At 41.4% G+C, this 21,902-nt stretch overlaps 2 protein-coding genes and 1 long non-coding RNA gene across 4 annotated transcripts in view; 2 read left to right on the top strand and 1 right to left on the bottom strand.

Moving 5' to 3' along the window:
* Positions 1-4,185: 4,185 nt before the first annotated feature.
* LOC114029336 lies at positions 4,186-10,507 on the bottom strand. Of its 2 annotated transcripts, none has more exons than XR_003567472.1 (3): positions 10,330-10,507; positions 8,146-8,276; positions 4,186-4,225 (listed from the first exon to the last, which is right to left on the bottom strand). It is a non-coding gene; the product is annotated as an uncharacterized LOC114029336 (long non-coding RNA). The 2 variants fall into 2 exon arrangements; XR_003567473.1 differs by lacking the exon at positions 10,330-10,507 and adding an exon at positions 10,090-10,231.
* Positions 10,508-10,783: 276 nt separating this feature from the next.
* HSPA2 (heat shock protein family A (Hsp70) member 2) lies at positions 10,784-13,228 on the top strand. Its single transcript, XM_027843766.1, has one exon. It carries the CDS (start codon positions 10,923-10,925, stop codon positions 12,828-12,830), a length of 1,908 nt encoding a protein of 635 aa, XP_027699567.1. The 5' UTR covers positions 10,784-10,922; the 3' UTR covers positions 12,831-13,228.
* A 6,486-nt stretch (positions 13,229-19,714) lies between these two features.
* Positions 19,715-21,902, top strand: part of PPP1R36 (protein phosphatase 1 regulatory subunit 36) — a 37,378-nt gene continuing 35,190 nt past the window's right edge. The window contains exon 1 of the mRNA XM_027843748.1: positions 19,715-20,879. Within this exon, the coding sequence (XP_027699549.1) occupies positions 20,517-20,879 (363 nt within the window). The 5' untranslated portion in view covers positions 19,715-20,516. The remainder of the gene's footprint in view (positions 20,880-21,902) is intronic.

The raw sequence follows: 21,902 nt of genomic DNA, 5'->3' as shown, positions 1-21,902 counted from the left end.
AAGTTGCATGTTGAAATTAACAAATATTTTAAATGAAAAGCAAGCTATACATGAGATCCACAGTTTTATGTGCAATCTTTTTTATCTCTCCCACATGGTGGAAATGCCAATTTTATTGAGTGTTTGTTAATCTCCGAATAAAAGAAATGCCCATTTTATTTAGCGTTTGTTAATCTCTGAATAAAAGAAATTCAGAGACCACAGCCAAGAAAATCCAGAAAGAAGAAAGTATCTAGGAGAAAAGGGAGTCAACAGAAGTCAAGAAGGATGATGATTAAGAAAAGTCTATCATATCTGGCAAATAAGACATTACTGCTAATTTTGGAGAGTGCTGTTTAAGTTCTGTGATGATGTCAGATTGCAAAAGGTTGAGGAAAGGAAATGCAGTCAATAGGTACAGACAACTTTTTTCCTTGGAATTTGGCAAAGAAAGGGAGGAAAGATACTGTAGGTTCTGATGAGGGGACAGGAACCAACAGATGGACAAAGACTGACATGTGTATGTATGTATGTGTATGTACATATGTATAGAAATATGGAGAGAGGAAGGGAGAGACAAAGTGATGATAGGGCAATGTGCTGAAGAGATGGAAGGAGATGAATCAAAAGTACATGTAGTACACCTCGTAAAGAGAAGGACTACCTCTTCATTAGAGATTGGAGTACAGGAAAAAATGGGCAAAGATGTCAAATGGTTTTGAGATGTAGAAAATGGGAGAAGAGGGAGAATATGGTAAATTATCTCTATTCTGGCCTATTATGAGGCAAGATCCTCAGCTGTGAAGTTGGGGAGAGATTTGGAGCACCCACTGTAGAAAGTAGCATACAGAGCCAAGTACAAAAGATTAAAAGAACTATTTTGCTACCATGAGGAACCAGTTGAGATTAGATAACAAATTTGTTGTGGGCCCACTTAATACAGATCGTGATTTTTCTTCAGCTTCATTCAGCAGCACGTGAATATGAAAAAAGAAGGCAGATGGTGAGAATTACATATATGAGCAGAGATACCTGACAACTATGTGGCATAATGGCTAGAGTGCTGAGCTTGTAGTCAGGAACACTTAAGTTTGAATCCTGTCTCATCCTACCAGCTATATGACCTTGGACAAGTTATTTAATCTCTCAGCCTCAATTTCGTCATCTGTGAAATTTGGATAATAGCCCCCACTTCCCGGAGTTATTATAAGGACCAAATGAGATAATATATGCTGTTAGCAAACCTTAAAGTACTATATAAATGTTAGCTATTATTATTATTATTATTATTAGCTATCACTTGAACTAATAGAAGCAGAGGAAATCCCCAGGAAGACAGTACATGTATAATGAAAAAGAGAGGGGCAGCTAGATAGTGCACTGGATAGAGCACCGGCCCTGAAGTCAGGAGGACGAGTTCAAATCTGGCCTCAGACCAAACACTCGACATGTACTAGCTGTGTGACCTTGGGCAAGTCACTTAACCCCAATTGCCTCACCCAAAAAAAAGAAAAAATAAAAAAAAAAGAAAAAGAGAAGCTGAGGACAGAGTCAAAGCCAGAGCTTTGGGGACACCCATTCCAAGGGTTCAAGAGTAGGATGATTACCCAGGGAAGGAAATGGAAAAAAATAGATAGATAGGAGAACCAGAATTAAAGATTAACATCAGGGTGAGTTACCCCATATAATATACTTTGCAAAACTTAAATTCTATATAAATGCTACACCTATTATCATTGTCATCATAATCATCATCATCATGGACTGTGAAACTATATGAATAGCCTGAGCAAATTGCTTAACCTCTCTGAGCCTTCAACATCTCATCTGTAAAATGAGGAGGCAGGACTAGATGACCTCTACAATTCCCTCTAACTCTAAAGCTGTGACCCCAAGATTCCAAGACAGAGCCATGTCGACTACAGAGATCAGGACTATAAAGGAGGAAAGTGTGCCCAGAACAGGACTGATGGAATGGGAGGAGGGATAAAGAGACAGTGACAACAAAGAGTAGGTTGAGTGAGTCAGCAAGAAAGAAGACAGATCTGAGAGAAAGGGGCAGAGGGTTTTTTCTATTGAGACCAACCAACAGGAAGAATTGAGAACCATACAGGAACAAAAATTTAAACATCAACATTCTGCAGCTAGGGGAAATTTTTGTTTGAATTTTTAGAGTAAATTAATTTGTTTTATACCTTAGAATGGCAAAATGAAAACTTTATTTAATAAATATAATGAATGGGGAGTTTCAAAATATACTTCCTGTCTTACAGGAAGTTAGGGGGCCAGAAGGGGAAAAGATGCATGGGCAGCCTATTGGATTCCCATCTTATTTTAAAGTCCAACTCAAATATTACCTTCTCCAAGAAGACTTTCTCTCCCACCTCTAAGCTGGTACCTTATTTGTCTTAGTAAAGCACTTTGTACAGACCTCTGACACTTCTATCTTGTATTTTAGTTGTCTGTGTATCACTTTCCTTACTAATATGTAAACTCCATGATGCAGGGAATATGTTTTATCTGAACTCTGAATCCTCACCAGCACCTAGGTAACATTAGGGGCTTAATAAATATTGGCTGAATTGAATTTGTTGAAAGAGGGTGAGCATAGAAGGGAAGAAAAATGTCAGGTACAATTATCTTATTTGCTCTTATAACAATCCCACAAGATAAATAAATACTACATTTATTGTTATCTCCATTTTACCGTTGAGGAAACTGGGGCTCAAAGAGGTCTGACTCGCCCGGGATAGAATTCCAAGCTATCCAATCCATCTCTCCTCTGACTGCATTCGCCAATCCAGCATTCTTTTTACTCATGCCCTTTTTCACACAAAGAACTGAGGAGACGAGATAGAGAGAGAAAAAAAAAAAAAGAAAAAGAGGCAATATATTCCTAGCTTAGATAAATTACTCGTCACATCTTGGGTCTCACAGCACAATCCTTTCTGCTCTCTGAAATAATAAACCAAATCAAATATGTGCAAAATGCTTAGCATAATGCCTGGTACATAGGCACTACTATTATTATAATTACAATAACTTTATTATATTTCTTATTAATTATGATTATTACATTATAATTATAATTTCCTTACAATTATTAAACCAATCACTATTCCTAGTCTTTCTTTGAGCATTTAACATTCAGAGGCTCTTTAAATGGGAAAGGCACAGCAGTCCACCAGGGGAGAGAGATTACAGAAGTTATGCTGAAGATTGAAGTCACGCAAGGACTTGGTTTTTATTATACAGTTTATGTTCCAAAGGAACTCAAAATATCTAAAAAACTCAAGTTTTATTTAAAATGTACATATTACATAAAAAGAAAAGCAAGCTGCACATAAGAAGTTTGCAGTTTTCTGTTTTATTGTATATAAAGAAGTGTTCACTTTAGTTGGCATTATATTCACAATAAAAAAGTTCAAAATTTTTAAAATAAAATGTGCATATTGTCATAAGATCATTGGCCATATACACAAAAAAGACATAACTAAAAAAGCTAAAGCTTTAGTCCCCAAATTAGAGGGCTGTCCATTAAAGAATGCTGATCAAAGGACTTTAGTTAGATAAACCTATCAAAATACAAATTGTATTCTGATTGCTACTTTACATACGCAGTCAAAATAGTCACAAATGAAATTCTTCTAACAGGACTGTAGTATAATTTTTAAAAATAGTATTTTATTTTTCTAATTACATGTAAAGACAAATTTTAACATTTATAAATTTTGAGTTCCAAATTTTCTCCCTCCCTCTTCCACCTTTCCCCCATCCTAAGATGGTAAGCAATTTGATAGAAGTTATATATGTGCAGTCATGTAAAACATATTTTCATATTAGTCATGGGGTGAAAGAAACAGACCAAAAGAAAAAAAATCCATGAAAAAAAAGTGAAAATAGCATGCTTTGACCTGCATTCAGATTCCATCAGTTCTTTCTTTGGATGTGAATAGTATTTTTCCACGTGAGTCCTTTGGAATTGTCTTGGATCACCGTACTGCTGGGAATAGCTAAGTCGTTCATAGTTGATTATAATATTGCTACAATATTGCTGTTACTATGTACCATTTTCTCCTGGATCTGCTCACTTCACTTTTCATCAGTTCATGTAAGTCTTTCCAGGTTTTTCTGAAATCATCCTGCTCATCATTTCTTATAGCAAAATAGTATTCCATTACTTTCATATACCACAACTTGTTCAGCCCTTCCCCAATTGATGGGCATCCCCTCAATTTCCAGGCCACTACAAAAAAAGAGCTGCTATAAATATTTTTGTACAAGTAGGTTCTTTTCCCGTTTTATGATCTCTGAGATTCAGACCTAGCAGTGGATGCTGGATCAAAGGGTATGCACAATTTTATAGCCCTTTGGGCATAGTCCCAAACTGCTGTCCCAAATGGCTGGATCAGTTTACAACTCCACCAATAATAGTGTTCCAATTTCCCCACATCTTCTCTGACATTTATCATATTCCTTTTCTGTCATATTAGCCAATATGATAGGTATGAGGGGGTACCTCAGAGTTGCTTTCATTTGCACTTCTCTTATCAATAGTGATTTAGAGCATTTTTTTCATATGACTATAGATAGCTTTGATTTCTTCATCTGAACACTGCCTATTCATACTCTTTGGCCATTTATCAATTGGGGAATGACTTGTATTCTTATAAATGTGACTCAGATCTCTATGTATTTGAGAAATTAGGTCTTTATAAGAGACAGTGTAAAAATTGTTTCTCAGCTTTCTTCTTTCCTTCTAACCTTGGTTATATTGGTTGTGTGTGTGTAAAACATTTTTTAATTTGATATAATCAAAATTATCAATTTTGCGTTTCATAATGCTCTCTATCTCTTGTTTGGTCATAAATTCTTTCCTTCTCTATAGATCTAACAGGTAAACTATTCCTTGCTCTCCTAATTTGCTTATGGCATCACCCTTTACGTCTAAATTGTGTACCCATTTTGACCTTATCTTGGTATATGAAGTAAGATGTTGGTCTATACCTAATTTCTGCCATACTGTCTCCCAGCTTTCCCAGCAGTTTTATGAAATAATGAGTTTTTGTCCCAGAAGCTGGGGTCTTTGGATTTATCAAACACAAGATTTCTATGGTCATTTACTACTATGTCTTGTGTACCTAATCTATTCCACTGATCCACCACTCTATTTCTTAGCTAATGCCTGATAGTTTTGATGGTTATCACTTTATAATATGAGATCTGGTACTGCTAGTTCACCTTCCTTTGCATTTTTTTCATTAATTCCCTTGATATTCTTGACCTTTTGTTCTTCCAGATGCATTTTGTGTCATTTTTTCTAGCTCAATTAAAGCAATTTTTTTGGTAGTCTGGGATGGCACTAAGTATATTAATTTGGGTAGAATTTTCATTTTTATTATAATTAGATCAGCCTATCCATCAGCAATTGATATTTTTACAGTTATTTAGGTCTGACTTTATTTGTATGAAAAGCATTTTGTAATTGTGTTCACAAAGTTACTGAGTTTGTCTTGGCAGGTAAGACTCTCAAGTATTTTATACTGTCTACAATTATTTTAAATGGAATTCTCTATGTCTTGTTGCTGGGCTTTGTTGGTTATAAATAGAAATGCTGATGATTTATGTGGGTTTATTTTACGTCCTGCAACTTTGCTAAGTTGCATAAAGTTGTTTATTTTTTCAGTAGATTTTCTAGGATTCTCTAAGCATAATATCATATTATCTGAAAAAAGTGATGGTTTTGTTTCCTCATTGCCTATCCTAATTTCTTCAATTTCTTTTTCTTCTCTTATTGCTATAGCTAACATTTCTACTACAATACTGAATAATAGTGTTGATAATGAGCATTTTTGCTTCACCTCTTATCTTACTGGGAAGCCTTCATGGTGACTGTATTGTAATTTCTAAAAATATTAATTTATATTACAGTCGAGGTGCCAAAAATTAACAATTTTAAGTTTATTATTTTAAAATTATCAACAATCAATGTGCTCAAATGAAATAAAATGCTTCACAGGCAACTAAATGGCTAATTTATTTTAGCACAGTACTTGGTATTTCTTTATTTTGTGAAACTGATTTTGTAATTATTCTTTAAACTGAAATGTATCTAATCACTACAGTATTTTATCAAAATGTTTTTTCCACAGCTGAGTTCTTTCTCCATAATATCAAGGATCTTTTTTAAAAAGTGATTAATAATACAAATGGATTATTTCATTTCCCACCCAGATGCACTCCCCTGGACCTCTTCATCATGCCCCAAGAACCTCTTCCTCCTGAAAGATCACTTCAGATCCAGATCTTATAGTTCCTCGGGACTTTCCCCCAAGGGGTCCCTCCCTCTGATGAGAGGGTGGAGAATTCTCAGAACTTTAAGGAAGTCAAGAGCAAGCCAGCCCTATCTCTCCATTTCCCAACTGGCTGCACTCTTCTGGACTTTTCTATCATGCTCCCATGCTTGATACCTTTCCTCTACCTCCTCTCCTTTTCAACTTCCTTTTGTGTGTTATCTTCCCACGTGAAAATATAAGCTTCTTGAGGTCAGGGACTGCTTTTTGTCTTTCTGTGTATCCCTAGCACTTATCACAGTGTCTGGCACTTGGTAGCCTCTTAATAAATGTTTACTATGTTCAAAAATAGTGAGTGTCCCTGCTCCCAAAGTCCTAGTACTGCAAATGTTCATTACAGACCACATCAATGCAAATTCTACCCATGTGTAAGTAGGGTGAATTTTAGTGTGTGTAAGGTGGATTTTTGTTATTTTTTCTTAAGAGTTTTCTTCCTAGGACCCATAGCCATAACAATCTCTACTTCCCAGGTGTTAGATATGAGTTCTCACAGTCATGGTTGAAAACAGTTTCTACTGCCCAGTTGAGGTAAATATAGGGATGAAGTAATGTAAAATTGGGAGGCTATTGCTGGCAATATGCCTTCTTTGTCTGTTGCCCTATAAAGCAAGTGCACACTGGTCAGTGAGTGGAGACCCCCTTAGGAGTGAATGCATGAGCTGGAATGCTGTGCATGCCTTGATCTGCCCCAACCCAGGCTTAGGAGGGAGAATCTGTGTGTTTGCCTCATTGAGGCTTGAGGGGATGTAGGGCAGTGCACAAGTTGTGCTTCTCGATTGGCCCCATTGAGACGGAAGGGTTACTGCTCCCCCTTCATGCTGGTCCCTGCGAGAAGGGCTGTTAGGGAATGCTGAAGGAGATGGTGCTCCCATTAACAGCAAACTCCCTTTAAAAAGACTAGACTAGAATAAAGTAAGTTTATCTAACCCCTTATTATGACTATTCCTGTCTGACCAGATCAAAAGCAAACCTGCTAGTGAGACAGGTGCTAGCTCTCCTGTGTGACTTACTTAAGAAATGGCATAGTCAGTGTGCTCATCTGTCTAACACCATACCAAAAGTTTAGGGTGCTATCTCAAGTATGAAACAATTAACTTTACTGGGCAAACTGCCAATTCAAGGAAGAAGCCATAGATAATGAAAATGAAAATGTATTACTGTGGTTTTTAGAAAACAGTGTTAAAGATGTTTGTAGTGGTTATACTATGCCTTCTCTGTGTTGTCTATGACAGCTGTGTCTAGTAACTACTTGAAAAATACCTTTTTGCTCTGAAGTTCTACGTACTATGGAATGATTTTTGTTAGAGGTAAATATGAATACCAGATAGGCATAGTATCCTGCAGAGAGCTGACCTCAAGAGTCAGGAAGATGGGTTCAATTCCTACTTCTGATGTGTATTGGCTGTGTGGCCCGGGTTAATCACTTAACCTTTCAGGGCCCAGAGGCAACTCTTTAAGACTAAATTGAGAGCAGGTGTCAATCTTTGTTAATAGAGAGAGTTTCTTCACTGGGAGCTCCTCAGATCAATGAAATTCATAGATCTGGTCCAAAAATATGGATGAGTCCCACCTGTATATCAAAGATGTGAGCAAGATTTTTATGAGTTTCATCATCCTCTCTAACAAAATATTTATGGTCTTGACAAAAAGTTTCTCTGTGCCATGTTGTATAATAATTTCTATAGGTGCCTTCATTTCTGCCTCTGGCTTCTCTTCTACACTCATTAATTGAAAGGTAAAAATGTGTGATCTCAAAACTGACTTTAAACATAAATAAAATGGACAAGATGGGTATTAAGCCCTTCATACTCACTATTCGGACACAGTAGAATTGTAGATACTTGTCAGTTTTATCATTCTTCTGCACACACTTTTCAAAGTCTGTTTCTTCCATTTTTACTTCAACTCCCTTGAGAAAGGAAAAGGTAGGGATCCCAGGAATTGCTGTTTGTGGTTTAAAAAAGGTAAAAGTCAGAAAATTATAATGAAAACAAATGAACAAGAAATGAGTTTAAATTGCAAACTGCCACCACCAATTAAGAGAACCCGGAACTCTCATTGACAAGGTTTGCAGGGCACTGCTTTTACCGCTCCCAGGTGTGTTATACACAAAACATTTCTCAATCAGAACTCTAGAATTCTAATACCTCCCCTTCCTTCTAACACTGCAATTCAAATGATGACAGAATGTAGAACTGACAGACTTTAGAGATCTACCTTCCTTGATTTAAAGATGAGGAAAGTAAGGCCCAGAGAAAGGAAGTTATTTTGCCCAGGGTCACACAAGGAATAAATAGCAAAAAAAGTTGTTTGGGCCTGTCTTCATTCCACTACAGCAGTTACTGATTAAATTTAATACTGTAGTCAACTCAGCAAAAGAGCACTCAACCAGTTGACACAAAGTATAAAAGGAAATTAAATTTAGAGATATTTGGAATCACCTTGAGGTGACTGTGTTGTCTGGTTGGAGATGGTACCTAATGTGAGAGGGGGAGAGACTTTACAGCAAACATTTACGGAGCACCTTCTATATGTAAAAGGAGGGTGGACTAAGGGCAAAAATTAAACCCAAGGCATAGAAAGTGGTCATTTCAAGCTCCTGGGCACTACTGACTCCCTGATTCTGCACAAGATATTCCATCTGCCGTCAATGTCTATTTTCAGTGGCTGTCTCCCCCCTACACCTGATACGATTTTCCTGCATAACTGCGCTTCCTGGCCTCCTTCAAATCTCGGCTCAAGTCCCTCGGCTCCTGATCCCCCTGAATAGTAGTTTCTTGACTCTGGGATTACCTCCAATTTATCTTGTATATATCGTCTAAATCCATAGTTGTTTACAGGGTATCTCCCCCCTCCCCCGCCCCCGCCCCGAATCTAAGCCCCTTGAGGGTCAGTTTTTGCCTGACTCTGTATCCCTAGTACTTAGCATTGAGCCCGGCACTTAGGCAGTGCTGGCTCAATACACACTTGCTGAATGTACAGATTTCTGGGTGGAAAAAGTCACACTGCACGCCATTCCTGCCTGCCTGGGACCCGCCTGCATGCAGCAGGCTTTGTAATGCATTAACCTTTTCCAGCCCCAAGGCCTTTATTTTCCCTTCCTCAGAAACACAACGTAAGTGAAACCCTGTTGCCTGGGAAACTCGATTCCCCACGGGCCTTTTAGGGTTCAAGTTTTAGAGACCATTAACTATTTAAGAGGAGCGGAGGCGCTGCACAGCATGGCTAGAGGCGCAGACCATCCAGGCGCCCTCACTTTCATTCTTTAAAAGCCCTCAATTCTCTCCCCAAGATGGGGCCCAAAATTAGATGCTCAATTTCAGAGCCAGAAGGGATACCTCTGAAGTCATTTAATCCCACAACACCCTTCCCTCCTTCATCCACTTTACAGATGGGAAAACTGAGGCCCAGAGAGGTTAGGTCACACATTCACTAAGGATTTGAATGAACCAAGCCCCCCCATGTAATCTCTGGGCAAGCATCTTAACCTATTTGGAACAGCATCTACCTCATAAAGTTGTTGCGAGGATAAAAAATGGAATATTATAAAAGCACTTCGCAAAAAAAAGCTCAACATAGAATAATCACTACGAATAAGCGCTTAGCATTATTTACCACCCCACCTTTCGGGAGGGGGAGGATTGCGGAATGGGGCAGGGGGAGGGGACGTCCCCGGCTACCTCGGCCCTTCTCCACCCCTCGGAGCAGCTGGAATTTTCCAGTCTCCAAATAAGGGTAACCAGCACCCTGCGCGCACCCGCAAGCTCTCCAGAGCGCGCGCCCTTGCGTGCTTAACCGTGACATCTGCCATTGAACTCGACTTTCCAGAAGGACCGCGGACGTCGCAATAAATCACCCACGCCGCCCCCAGCCTCTCCCCCTTTCTGCTTCGCTGTTCCAGGCGCGCGCGCACCCGCCCCACCACCGTCTCTCCTCCCCTCCCTGCCCCCTACTCCGTTCCGAGCGGCCCCAAGCCGCGTGAGCCGCCCGTGGGTACCGGGCTCCGCTAACTCGCTGCGCCCCCTGCCAATCAAGCGAACGTCGGGCGACCCCTCCTTTGGGCTGCTCGGAGGCGGTGGAAAAGAGCCTGGACTGGTGGGTCGCGAGCCCAACGCTCCCCACCCCCACCCCTCAGCGGACTAGTCCCGACTGCCCGAGCCGCGGTTGCCCAGGCTCGCCCCGGAGGGCCGGGCGCGGGGGTGGGGTGGGGACTCATTTGCATAACGGACGCCTTCCTGCCTCCTCGCGCGGGCTCAAGTCCCGCCCCACGCCCTGCTTGAAATCTGTTGGGCCACCGGCCCATCACTCCGGCCGAGGAAAGCCTGTGGCACCGGCTGGAAGGGTTTGTGCGGGCGGGCCCGGGAGTAGATTGGTCCTGGCGGTTCCTGGGAGGCGGTGGGAGGTGGTTATAAAAGCGGGGGTGGCGGGGGGGGGGGGGGGTGCGGCCGGGAGAGCCGAGGCTGGCGCGGAGGGTGTCGAGGTGCGGGGGGACGCAGGGGCACCTGGCCTCCAACCGTTGACGCCGCGGTTTCTCATCGCCTCTTGTCTCTCCTCCTCTTCTCCCGTCCCCTCTGCTCTCTTCCAGTCAGGATGTCTGCGCGGGGCCCCGCCATTGGGATCGACCTGGGCACCACTTACTCGTGCGTAGGCGTTTTCCAGCACGGGAAAGTGGAGATCATCGCCAACGACCAGGGCAACCGCACCACCCCGAGCTATGTGGCCTTCACGGACACCGAGCGTCTCATAGGCGACGCCGCCAAGAACCAGGTGGCCATGAACCCCACCAACACCATCTTCGACGCCAAGCGGCTCATCGGGCGCAAGTTTGAAGACGCGACGGTGCAGTCGGACATGAAACACTGGCCCTTCCGGGTGGTGAGTGAGGGCGGGAAGCCGAAAGTGCAGGTGGAGTACAAGGGGGAGATTAAGACCTTTTTCCCGGAGGAGATCTCCTCCATGGTCCTGACGAAGATGAAGGAGATCGCCGAGGCGTATCTGGGCGGGAAGGTGCAGAGCGCCGTCATCACGGTGCCGGCCTACTTCAACGACTCCCAGCGCCAGGCCACCAAGGACGCGGGCACCATCACCGGCCTCAACGTGCTGCGAATCATCAACGAGCCCACGGCCGCGGCCATCGCCTACGGCCTGGACAAGAAGGGCAGCGCGGGCGGCGAGAAGAACGTGCTGATCTTTGACCTCGGGGGCGGGACGTTCGACGTGTCCATCCTGACCATCGAGGACGGCATCTTCGAGGTGAAGTCCACGGCCGGCGACACCCACCTGGGCGGGGAGGACTTTGACAACCGCATGGTGAGCCACCTGGCCGAAGAGTTCAAGCGCAAGCACAAGAAGGACATCGGCCCCAACAAGCGCGCGGTGCGGCGCCTGCGGACCGCCTGCGAGCGGGCCAAGCGCACTCTGAGCTCCTCCACGCAAGCCAGCATCGAAATCGATTCGCTTTACGAGGGCGTGGACTTCTACACCTCCATCACCCGAGCCCGATTCGAGGAGCTCAACGCCGACCTCTTCCGCGGGACCCTGGAGCCGGTGGAGAAAGCCCTAAGAGATGCCAAGCTGGACAAGGGACAGATCCAGGAGATTGTGCTGGTGGGCGGTTCCACTCGTATCCCCAAGATCCAGAAGCTGCTGCAAGATTTCTTCAATGGCAAGGAGCTTAACAAGAGCATAAACCCCGATGAGGCTGTAGCGTATGGAGCGGCTGTTCAAGCAGCGATTCTTATCGGAGACAAATCGGAGAATGTGCAGGACCTCCTCCTGCTTGATGTTACTCCGCTGTCCTTGGGCATTGAAACCGCAGGCGGCGTGATGACTCCCCTGATTAAGAGAAACACCACTATTCCCACTAAGCAGACCCAGACCTTCACGACTTACTCCGACAACCAGAGCAGTGTCTTAGTGCAGGTGTACGAGGGAGAAAGGGCAATGACCAAGGACAATAACCTGCTCGGCAAGTTCGACCTTACAGGTATCCCTCCAGCTCCCCGTGGGGTGCCCCAAATCGAGGTAACTTTTGATATAGACGCCAATGGCATTCTCAATGTCACTGCAGCAGACAAAAGCACCGGCAAAGAGAACAAAATTACCATAACTAATGACAAAGGCCGTCTCAGCAAGGACGATATCGACCGGATGGTACAAGAGGCAGAAAGGTATAAGTCAGAAGATGAAGCAAATCGTGATAGAGTTGCTGCTAAAAACGCAGTGGAGTCCTATACCTACAACATAAAGCAGACGGTCGAAGACGAGAAACTGAGGGGCAAGATAAGCGAACAGGACAAGAACAAGATCCTGGACAAGTGTCAAGAAGTGATAAGCTGGCTGGACCGAAACCAAATGGCAGAAAAAGATGAGTTTGAACACAAGCAGAGAGAGCTTGAAAGAGTCTGCAATCCTATCATCAGCAAACTTTACCAAGGAGGACCGGGTGGAGGCGGTTCGGGTGCCTCTGGGGGACCAACCATTGAAGAAGTGGACTAGAAGCACGCACTCCCAGTCAACAGCAAACCTTTACCGTTCTCTACACGTTATTTTTTTTTGTTGTTGTTTCTACTTTAAAGTGTCAGTGTGCCAAGTACAAAGTTTATCGAAGAAAATCTTAGCCTGCTGTATGCATATGAAAGCAAAGGTACAACAGCTTAGTTTAGTAAAGGTTAGTTCTAAAGATTGTTTATTTAAAAAAAAATCTAATGTTCAGGATTTGTCTTTAATGCATTTTGTGTGTTTGCTAACTTGAGCATTTTTTTGTTAACACTTACAGTTTGTGCATGAAGATTTTGTTTGGGGAGGAAAAAAAAACACCTATAAAAAAACCATTTTCCCACCTGTCCTGTGGAAGCTTTGGTAACAATAAAATATTGAGAAGCTTAACCTGCTTATTTTCCATGTATTGATGTTTTTAAGATTCGGTTCGTTAGCTTAAAAATAAGTTTCATACGTCTACAAGAACAATTTGCAATCTTAATAATGAATAAGTCATTAGATACTAGTTGGCAAATTGTCAATTATTGTAAAAAACACAACTGGTCTCAAAATGACTCTCTGATGCTCTCAAATATTTACTTGATTTTTCTGCCATATAGACAACAAGTTGTTAAAAGTTTCTGGTTACTCTTGAAGAAGTTAAAACTTGAAATCGGAGGGACTTAGGGAAAAGGAGAAAGAACAGGGCTTTAAATAAATGCCTATGTATATGTAACTTGGTATTGCAGTGTAAAATCTAACAATTTGTATAGTTGTGGAAAACTGGGGAAACGTTCTCAGTATATAAATCTAGATGGGGCTTTTGGATGCCTTCTTAAGAACTTGCAGGACATAAGTGTAGTATAAACACACTGGCCTTTGAAGGGGTCCCCCAGTAGAAAGCAGAAGTAGAAATAAGTTGTTTGTGGGTTGGGTACACAAAACTTGCTGTCAGCACACTTATCTGAACTGGCAGTAATGGATTAAAACCATGACTTCTAATGTTCAGGTATACCAAATTTAGTAAAAACCTGGGATGGGAGTGGGGAGGGTGACTTTTCCAATACAGAAATTACTGACCTTTTGTGGTGAATTTCATAAAGATCATAGAGCTAGAGTGAGAAAGGGACCTTGGCCCATGTATTCCTACCTCACCATTTTTCAGTTGAAGAAACTGAGGCCCAGGAGAGTAGTAATTTGCCCAAGGTGTTTTGTAAGTGTTGGAGGGCTGTACACAGGTATACATACATACATATATACACACATATATTGCAGCTCTTAAAATAGGGTGGGGTAAAAGTATCTGCTTTATAAATCAGAGAATTAAAGTGGCATCCTTTTAAAATTAAAAAGATCACAACTCCCTTTAGCACCTGTCAGACTACATTAATTCGACATTAAAGCTATGTTTTTATGTTTAATGTTTCTCTAAGGACCACAGAAGTCCTTAAAATGTATACAGAAAACTGGTTTGAGAATTCCAGAATTATAGAGGTAAGATCACTAACTTTTGAACAAAATTTAGTAATACTCAACACTTGGGCTATTTATAGTCAATCCTTGGGAAGGAGGGAGAGAGGGAAGGGTTGGGAAGCTATTTACAGTTACATAAAATTGCATTTAAATTTCTCAGATGTTTGACTTGCTCCTTATAAGAGGAAGAACTTAGTTTTGAGACAGCAAAGCTGTTTGGGAGGAAATGGTTGACCTAATTTTTTCCACTATGCTTTAGACATTTTGACAATTTTTTTCAATTTGAGTTTGCTTCATATAATTGTAGTAGTAACATTAAGAAAGAAATATTTAGATCTCTGATCTCTCTTTTAATATCAAGCATCATAGAACATTGGAATTAAAGAGCCTTAGATCCACAGATGAGGGAACTGATGATACCTAAAAGGAAAAAAAGTGATTTGCCCAATAACACAACACTTCTGTCAGCTGGAACCCTAGACCTCAGTCTCTGAAGTCCAATCAGTCTCTAGAGGCTGTGTGCTTTCCCCTTGACTCTCATGTTACATGTTAAGTGATAGAACAAGGGATGGCTTCTGTCCAATTTTAAAATCAGCATAGGAACACAAGGTTTTGCCAGTGACCCTGTCATTTATACAAATTTCCTTAAAAACAGAAACAAACCTACTTAAATTTTGGAGAAATGCAGGTAATCTTATTTCCCTTCTGAAAAACTAAAACATTCAGGAATTGAAAATCATAACTGCATTTAGTAGAGCTGGTATTAATTCAGGGGGAAGCTTTCATATGTGAGGGGGAAAAAAGGGCATGTGAATGATTATAGATAGCCATATAAAAAATTCATGAAAACTGCCCAGAAAGTAAGCCATCTGGTCATGATCTTCCTGAAAGGAAAACCTGTAGAACTCTTGTTATTATTGATAGATAATCCCTCTTTAACTCATTAAAAAGTTTGCATTTTAGGCCCTTTTTGGGTGTTATTTAAAACTTAATAGTATTTAGTATAAGGATGATTTGCCTTAAGTCTATCTAAAGGTATTTACATATTGAAGTGCCAAAAGAACCTTGTTACAAGATAGTCCCCTAGCTGAGACCCTAGTCTTAAAGTAAGTTGTCAAGGATACTAGTGTTTTTGCATTCTGTAACTTTAAAAATGATTTGCAAAATGCTGCCTCAACCTATTTCTGTTTTTTTTTTTCTATTTGGATTTGAATTTTAGCCCCAACATTTGCTAACCTATAATTATCGCTGAATCACTTAACTTCTCTACACCTGTTTTTTCACCTGTAAAATGAGGTACTTGTAATACTAATCAATTCTGAAGAAATGACCTATGAAAATCTTAAAACACTATATAAACTGGAGCTGATATCCTTTGCATTTTGCCAAATTGATATGGGGATATTGAGATTGGGGATTTGCAAACATTTTTGAAAATATATGGTGTCATAAAGTGAAGAGCTAAGATTCAACCTTAAAGTTTTTTGCTTTAGATTTCTTGCAGCTATTTAAAATTAAATGCAATGAGCACAGTAGGGAGTAGCTAACTCCCCGCCCCCACTCCTTTTGCTTTCAACTAGGGAGACTTAAATAATAAGCAGATTACTAAGGGAAAGTTATCTAAATAGCTAGTTAATGTTTCCATCAAGCTGTTTGTACTGGCAAACCAAAGTTGTCTCCTGTTTATTAAGATAGTTTCAATTATTAGTATCCTTTGTGGCTTGGGAAAAAAAATTAGAAAGGCAGACAATTATGTTTAAGAAATGTTGGTGAAAGTCATATAGAATGATCAAAATAAAGTAAAAAATTGGGAAATAAGCATATTGAAATAAATATCCTATGCTTAGTATAGCAGATTACAGGCAAACTACACCTCCTTAATAGCTCCCTAGTAGCATGTAGTAAAAGATTTGTATTATATTTTTAATGTATATTTTTCTAAGGGTAGTGATCATCTTTTATAGACTCTAGAGTTTGACTGAAGATGAAGATCTCTGAGAAGCTTAATAGAGCAACAATTAAATTTGGGCCCATCAAATTTTTCTCTTATTTAGTACGTATTATATAGGCAATGCACAAAAATGGTCATACTGTGGAGTCAAAATAGTATTTAAATGTTTACATTTTAACTTCTGTAAAGGAACAAGAGGTCCTAATGAACCAATTAGGGATACCAGTCATACTTTTAAAATTGTATCATTGATAGCTTGGGAGATTGGGAAAGTATCATGACCATAGATTGATGCCCTATGACTCAAGTTTAAGACCCTTAAATTGTTCATCTGTCCTAAAATTGTGGTATTTACAAGTCTCATTCTGAGATACAACCTCTTAAAAAAAAAATTGGAATTGAATCCAGTGATCCTGTATTAGCAGTCCTAACTTTTCTAGTCAACATACAAACTTGGTAATTCTTAAAACTGCTAAGTACGACCTTAGACAATCCTCAATTTCTCTGGGCTTTGATCTTTTCATATACTGCATAAAATGAAGGGTTGTACTAGAAGACCTCGACTGTCTCTTCTAAGTTCTAAATAACAGGATATGTTTCTGGTTTAGGTTGAGCAACAGAGTAACATTTTACAAATACATGGTTGCTTTCCCCCTTAATCATCTTGAAGTGAAAATGTGGGTGGAATATTTTAAAGGACTACTTTAAACCAATTCAATTGAATAAAAAAAATCACATTTCTTAAAGATATGGAAGGGCGTGGAAATAAGGCCTAAGCCATATTTTGGTCATTATCTTTGCAGTAGTAGAGTTTGGTAATAATTTGAGATAAGTGGGAACCTAAGTTATATGTTCTATACTTGTTGCTCTGACTTTTTTAAAGCAGATAGTTCTTGTCTATATCTCATCCACCCCAACAGGGACCAGGTTTTCCAGCCTTTAATGGAGAATTGGTTTTACAGAGTAACAAAGTAAATTCGTCCTTGAATTTAGCATTGTTGTTCAGTCTTGTCTGATTGTTCATGATTCTGTGGCATAGAACATCAATACTGTCCCATGGAGTTTTCATGGCAAACATGCTGGAGTGGTTTGCCATTTCCTTCTTCAGAATTTAGCATTACCCTTATCAACATCTTATGTGTTAATATGTAGTACAGTTGTAAGTGAGTTAACAAATCATTCTCCCTAGATGCATAGAATTCTAAAATTGCAAAAACATCTGCTTATATGTGTATACAAGCCCCTGATTTATAAATGTGTGGATAACTCATGCATGAAGAACAGGAAAACAAATTCTATTCTTAACAATGAAATTGGGAAAGTTACTATTAAGCTAACATTGGAAAAATCAATACTTTACAATATACATTTAGAATTATTATCCATAAAGAGCCTTACTAATTTAGAGTATTAATATATATTTTATGAATAGGACAAGGTAGCAAGGTAGTGCAGTGGATAAGAGCACTGGATGGGGAGTCAGAAAGGCCAGAGTTCAAATCCCACCTCAGATGTTAGCTGTATGACTGATATCTGGGCAAGTTTCACTTAACTTCTGTTAACTCATCTGTAAAGTGGGGATAACAGCATCTGCCTCTCAGTTTTGTTTTGAGGATAAAGAGATTTTTCCCCCAGCATAAGGGTATATGTTTCTCTCCTCCTCCTCTTCTCTTCAATACACTTTAAGAAAACCCAAATTGTGAAAACCAGAAAATCATTCCAAAGGATTCTGCTTTATTAAATCAATCACCTTCCTTTATACACAGCATAGGACTAGATGTTGTGGGGGCAGACAGAAGTGTAAGAATTAGCAAGCTTCCTTTAGAACATTTAAAAGTCTTTAACATACAAAAATTCCACTTATGTAGCTTCTCTGGGACAAGTTACAAGGCAGTAAATAAAATTAACAAGTCATTGTAGATGCTTGGTCTTTATATCTATTGATTTGTGTGTTTACCCAAGTTTCTTCATCAGTCTCACTAGCCTTGGGACAACGTGACAGGTTTTTGTGAAAGATGTTAAAAATACATCTGAAGGTAAGAGAAGGTAACCTGAATGAATTCAAACTACAAGGAAGATTCTGAATATTGACCTATGGTTTCTAGAAAAACTTGATCATATTTTTCTGGGGTATAAGTAGTGAGGTTTTCCTGTTTTGATTGATGTCTAACTCACCCCTTGGTCTACTCAGAACCAATAAATCCAGGAATGTTATGTGAATGTTACCAGGTGGTCAGCCTGCCCTAAACTCCCCCTAAGTAAACTGCTTGCTCTTAATCCAACACCTTCAAAACAAAAGGCACTAATTTCTTACTGAACTGAGTAAATTTCCTATAGCCGTGGGGAAGGGCAGGTACCTTCCCATTGAGTTAGTGAGCCTCAAAAAGGGGTGGGGAAGGAGGATTGCAAGGCCTACTCAGGAAAGTTAAGCTAGTACGGGAAACACGTTTGTATATTGGGGATAGGGCCACCTCCCATCTCTTGGTCTACCTACTAGTGATTTTGCATGATGACTATAATTGACCCAGGAAGTCTGTATGAGTGCTTATAGATATTTACTACATATACTTAACCTTGTTAGGTAAGGGGAGGGGGCCAGAGGAGAACATAAAAGAACCACCTGCTAACATTGTGTATACATCCCTATTTATTTTGATTTAGGATTCCATATTTACTCTTCTAACCTGTTACCGTAACTCCCAGAAGTTTAAAAGGTTTCTTGGACATCCAAAAAAAAAAAAAAAAATTCAGCAATGGGAGAGGGAAAGAAGAAAAACATGTCCAACCATGGGACAGAGGAATGAGCAATGAGGAGTCTCCCCTTCAAATACTGCCTTTGTGTGATCTTGGCAAGCCCCAAGATTAACTCTTTGGGCCTCAGTTTTCTCATGTTTGGATCAGATAGTCTTTGAGGTCCCTTCTGGCTCTACCTGTATGATCTTATGAATTAAAATTTAAGAATTAGATTTAGAGTAGCTTAAGTGAGAAAGAAAATAGACTATTGTTTCTGGATCCTAAAGAGTAGAAACTTTAACATTCCAGTTGCTCAAGTTAGACTAATGATCCACAAACTTTCCCCAAAACATATATCCTTCAGAGAAAAATACAAGGTTCAAAACTCAAAAATTGTTTTGATTATATGTCAAGTCTAATGGTTCTTTCATTAGTCATACCTCTGAAAAAGATCTTTTGCTAACAAGTGAAAGTAGACCCTCCTATCATTAAAAATTAGGAGTCTTACTTAACCCATGAATGCATGGATAAATCCAGTTCCAATATGGATAAACCACCTTAGAATAACATTAACAGATCTTGTGAATCTTGGAATAGAAGAATTGTTTTTAGAAACTTCAAAACAATGAATTTTCATCACCGTACCACACTGCAGCAATGCCCCTTTAAAGTTTTCAGGAAAAACTGGGAAACATTTTAAATTTTTGATCTAGTGAAGTTCAAAGACGCCCAAAGCTATGTCCTGTCCTACATTCTTAATGTTAAAATGCCTCCCGAGGCATATATAAATAGCTATACCCGCTGGAAGATAGGTCAATTTCTTCTGAAGTGTTGTTAAAAAAAAATGAATGTGTCCCCCTTACCTATGTGGAAGTGATGAAGAGGGAGAAATTTAGAAAGTCCCATTAAATCTCTAGAAATAAACTCTGTAAGGGTTTTCTTTTGAAAGGGCTAAGGCAGAAATTGTGCTTGCATTCTCATTCTCTACTATTTTTCCAAGACGCCGAAGAAAGAGAACAAAAATAATGGAAATGTCTAATTTCAAGATGACAAGATGTTTTCTACATACTGTTGAACACCAAACTGGCTTCATCTGAAATCCTCTATCGTATATTTTGTCTTGTGGTTCTGTATCCTTAGTTCTGGGGTAGGGGTGTTTGCAAAAAGGGGGGGGGGGCACCGGGAATTTGAAAACACAGTAGTGGAATATATTTTATTATTTACAAAGCACCTTCAACATACATTTTGTTTTTAAGTCTTACAACACCCCGGCGAACTGGGCGAGCTCCTGGAGCAGTGTACTCCCGTTTTAGAGATGGGCACACCACGACCTCTGGGAGCTGACTAAGTCCCTAAGGGACAGAGCCCTCCCTGCAGGATCCAAAACCGGTGTTCCGGACGGTGCCGGGCAGCAGCTGCTGGGGGCTGCAGGTAGAACACAGAGGAGGCATTCTCTGAGCCCGGCATATCATGAGGGTGTCTCTGTGACGACTCTCCACCCCACGCCTTCTAGGTAAGAAGCAGAGGTCATAGCCGCGTCCTGAAGCATGCAGCCTTTGGAAGTGGAGCCGGAGCCCCTCGAAGACGCTGCGGCTACTTCTCCCGCAGCTGCCGCTGTCGCTGCTGCCGCCCCTGTTGCACCGCCGCGGCCTTGCATCCATCCGAGATGCGGCTCGAAGCACAAAAGAGCGGGCTTCGGGCGGGGGCCCAGCCTGGCCACGTCGTTCAAGAGTGAGGTGCAGGCCGTTTCCAAAAGCGCCTCGGAATGTGGGCCAGGCGCCCTGCCGGGCAGGACCTTTCTGCCCCCGCAGGAGAACGGAGAAGGGAGTGAGCGTGGGGAGCAGGGCTGCCCCAGTACTCTCCGAACTCGCGAGGCCAACTCGAGAAAGGGGCGGTTGAACGTTCTGATCGTAAGTTCGATCCCACGGCCCGGCCCCCTTGCCGCTGTCCGCTCCCCTTCCCGGCGCAGAGGCGGAGATGGCCGGAGGGCGGGCGTAGCAGGCCCCCTCTGACCGGGCGCCCCGCAGCGCTCGATGCTGCGGGCTCTCCTCCAGCAGCTGGGCAGACAGTGGCGGCCCCCACGCCGCGGCCGCTGAGCCCTCCCCTGGCACTGCACCTGATTGGGCGAGGGAGCTGTAAGTTACCTCGTTCCCGGGGGATCAGAGCGAGCATTGGCCGCGGGCGGAGGCTCCCGGGCGTTAGTGGTACGCCCCCGAGAGCGGGTCGGGGAGTGGGGAGTCAGGCGGCGTCCCAGGTCTGCGGGGACACCAGGTGTAGCTGTCTGATGCGCCTCTCTAAAAAATGGGGGGGCCAGCCCTTATCCATCCGAGCCCGCGTCTGTTTCGTCATCACGCGTTTATGTGATCTATAGCATCGCGGTCCGGAAAACTTTAAAAAAGGGGAGGGCGATGCTTTTGATTCAATGCTGAGCCCTCAGGCAAAAACAAAACAAAACCACACCAACAATAACATTCAGAGGCATCAAAACCTCACAAACTGCAAAGCGTAGCTCCCAATCGTGTCCTTTCGTGGGTTTTCTGGAAGCGAGCTTGAGTGGTCCTTGGACCCACGAAGGACCGAGGCTAGGGTGGTTTCAGTTGCCTTAACCTTTTCATTTGGAGGTATTCCGGAGCTGTGGCCACGGCCAGCGCTGTGTCTACAGGGTAGGCCCTGCCTTAAGAATTGTATCTGAGAAGGACAGCTACTGGGTCGTGTCTTTGGCATAATCAGATAGATCCCAGCGTCCAAAATCAGTGGCAAATGATGACTTTTAGGCTTTCCATGGCAAAGGATAAACATTTAAAAAAACCAAAAACTATTCAACCAACAGCATACTGGAAGCACAGTTTCAAAAAGGGAGGGGAGAAGGCTACTTTTGTGGGAGCAAACTGAATAAAACTTACTAAATTTGCATGTAAGGAACCATGTTATAG

Source organism: Vombatus ursinus, unplaced genomic scaffold (assembly GCF_900497805.2).
Source record: "Vombatus ursinus unplaced genomic scaffold, bare-nosed wombat genome assembly UNPS02014926.1, whole genome shotgun sequence".
Classification (NCBI taxonomy): domain Eukaryota; kingdom Metazoa; phylum Chordata; class Mammalia; order Diprotodontia; family Vombatidae; genus Vombatus; species Vombatus ursinus.
The sequence above is the reverse complement of the archived record's forward strand: the minus strand, read 5'-3'. Positions and strand labels throughout refer to the sequence as shown.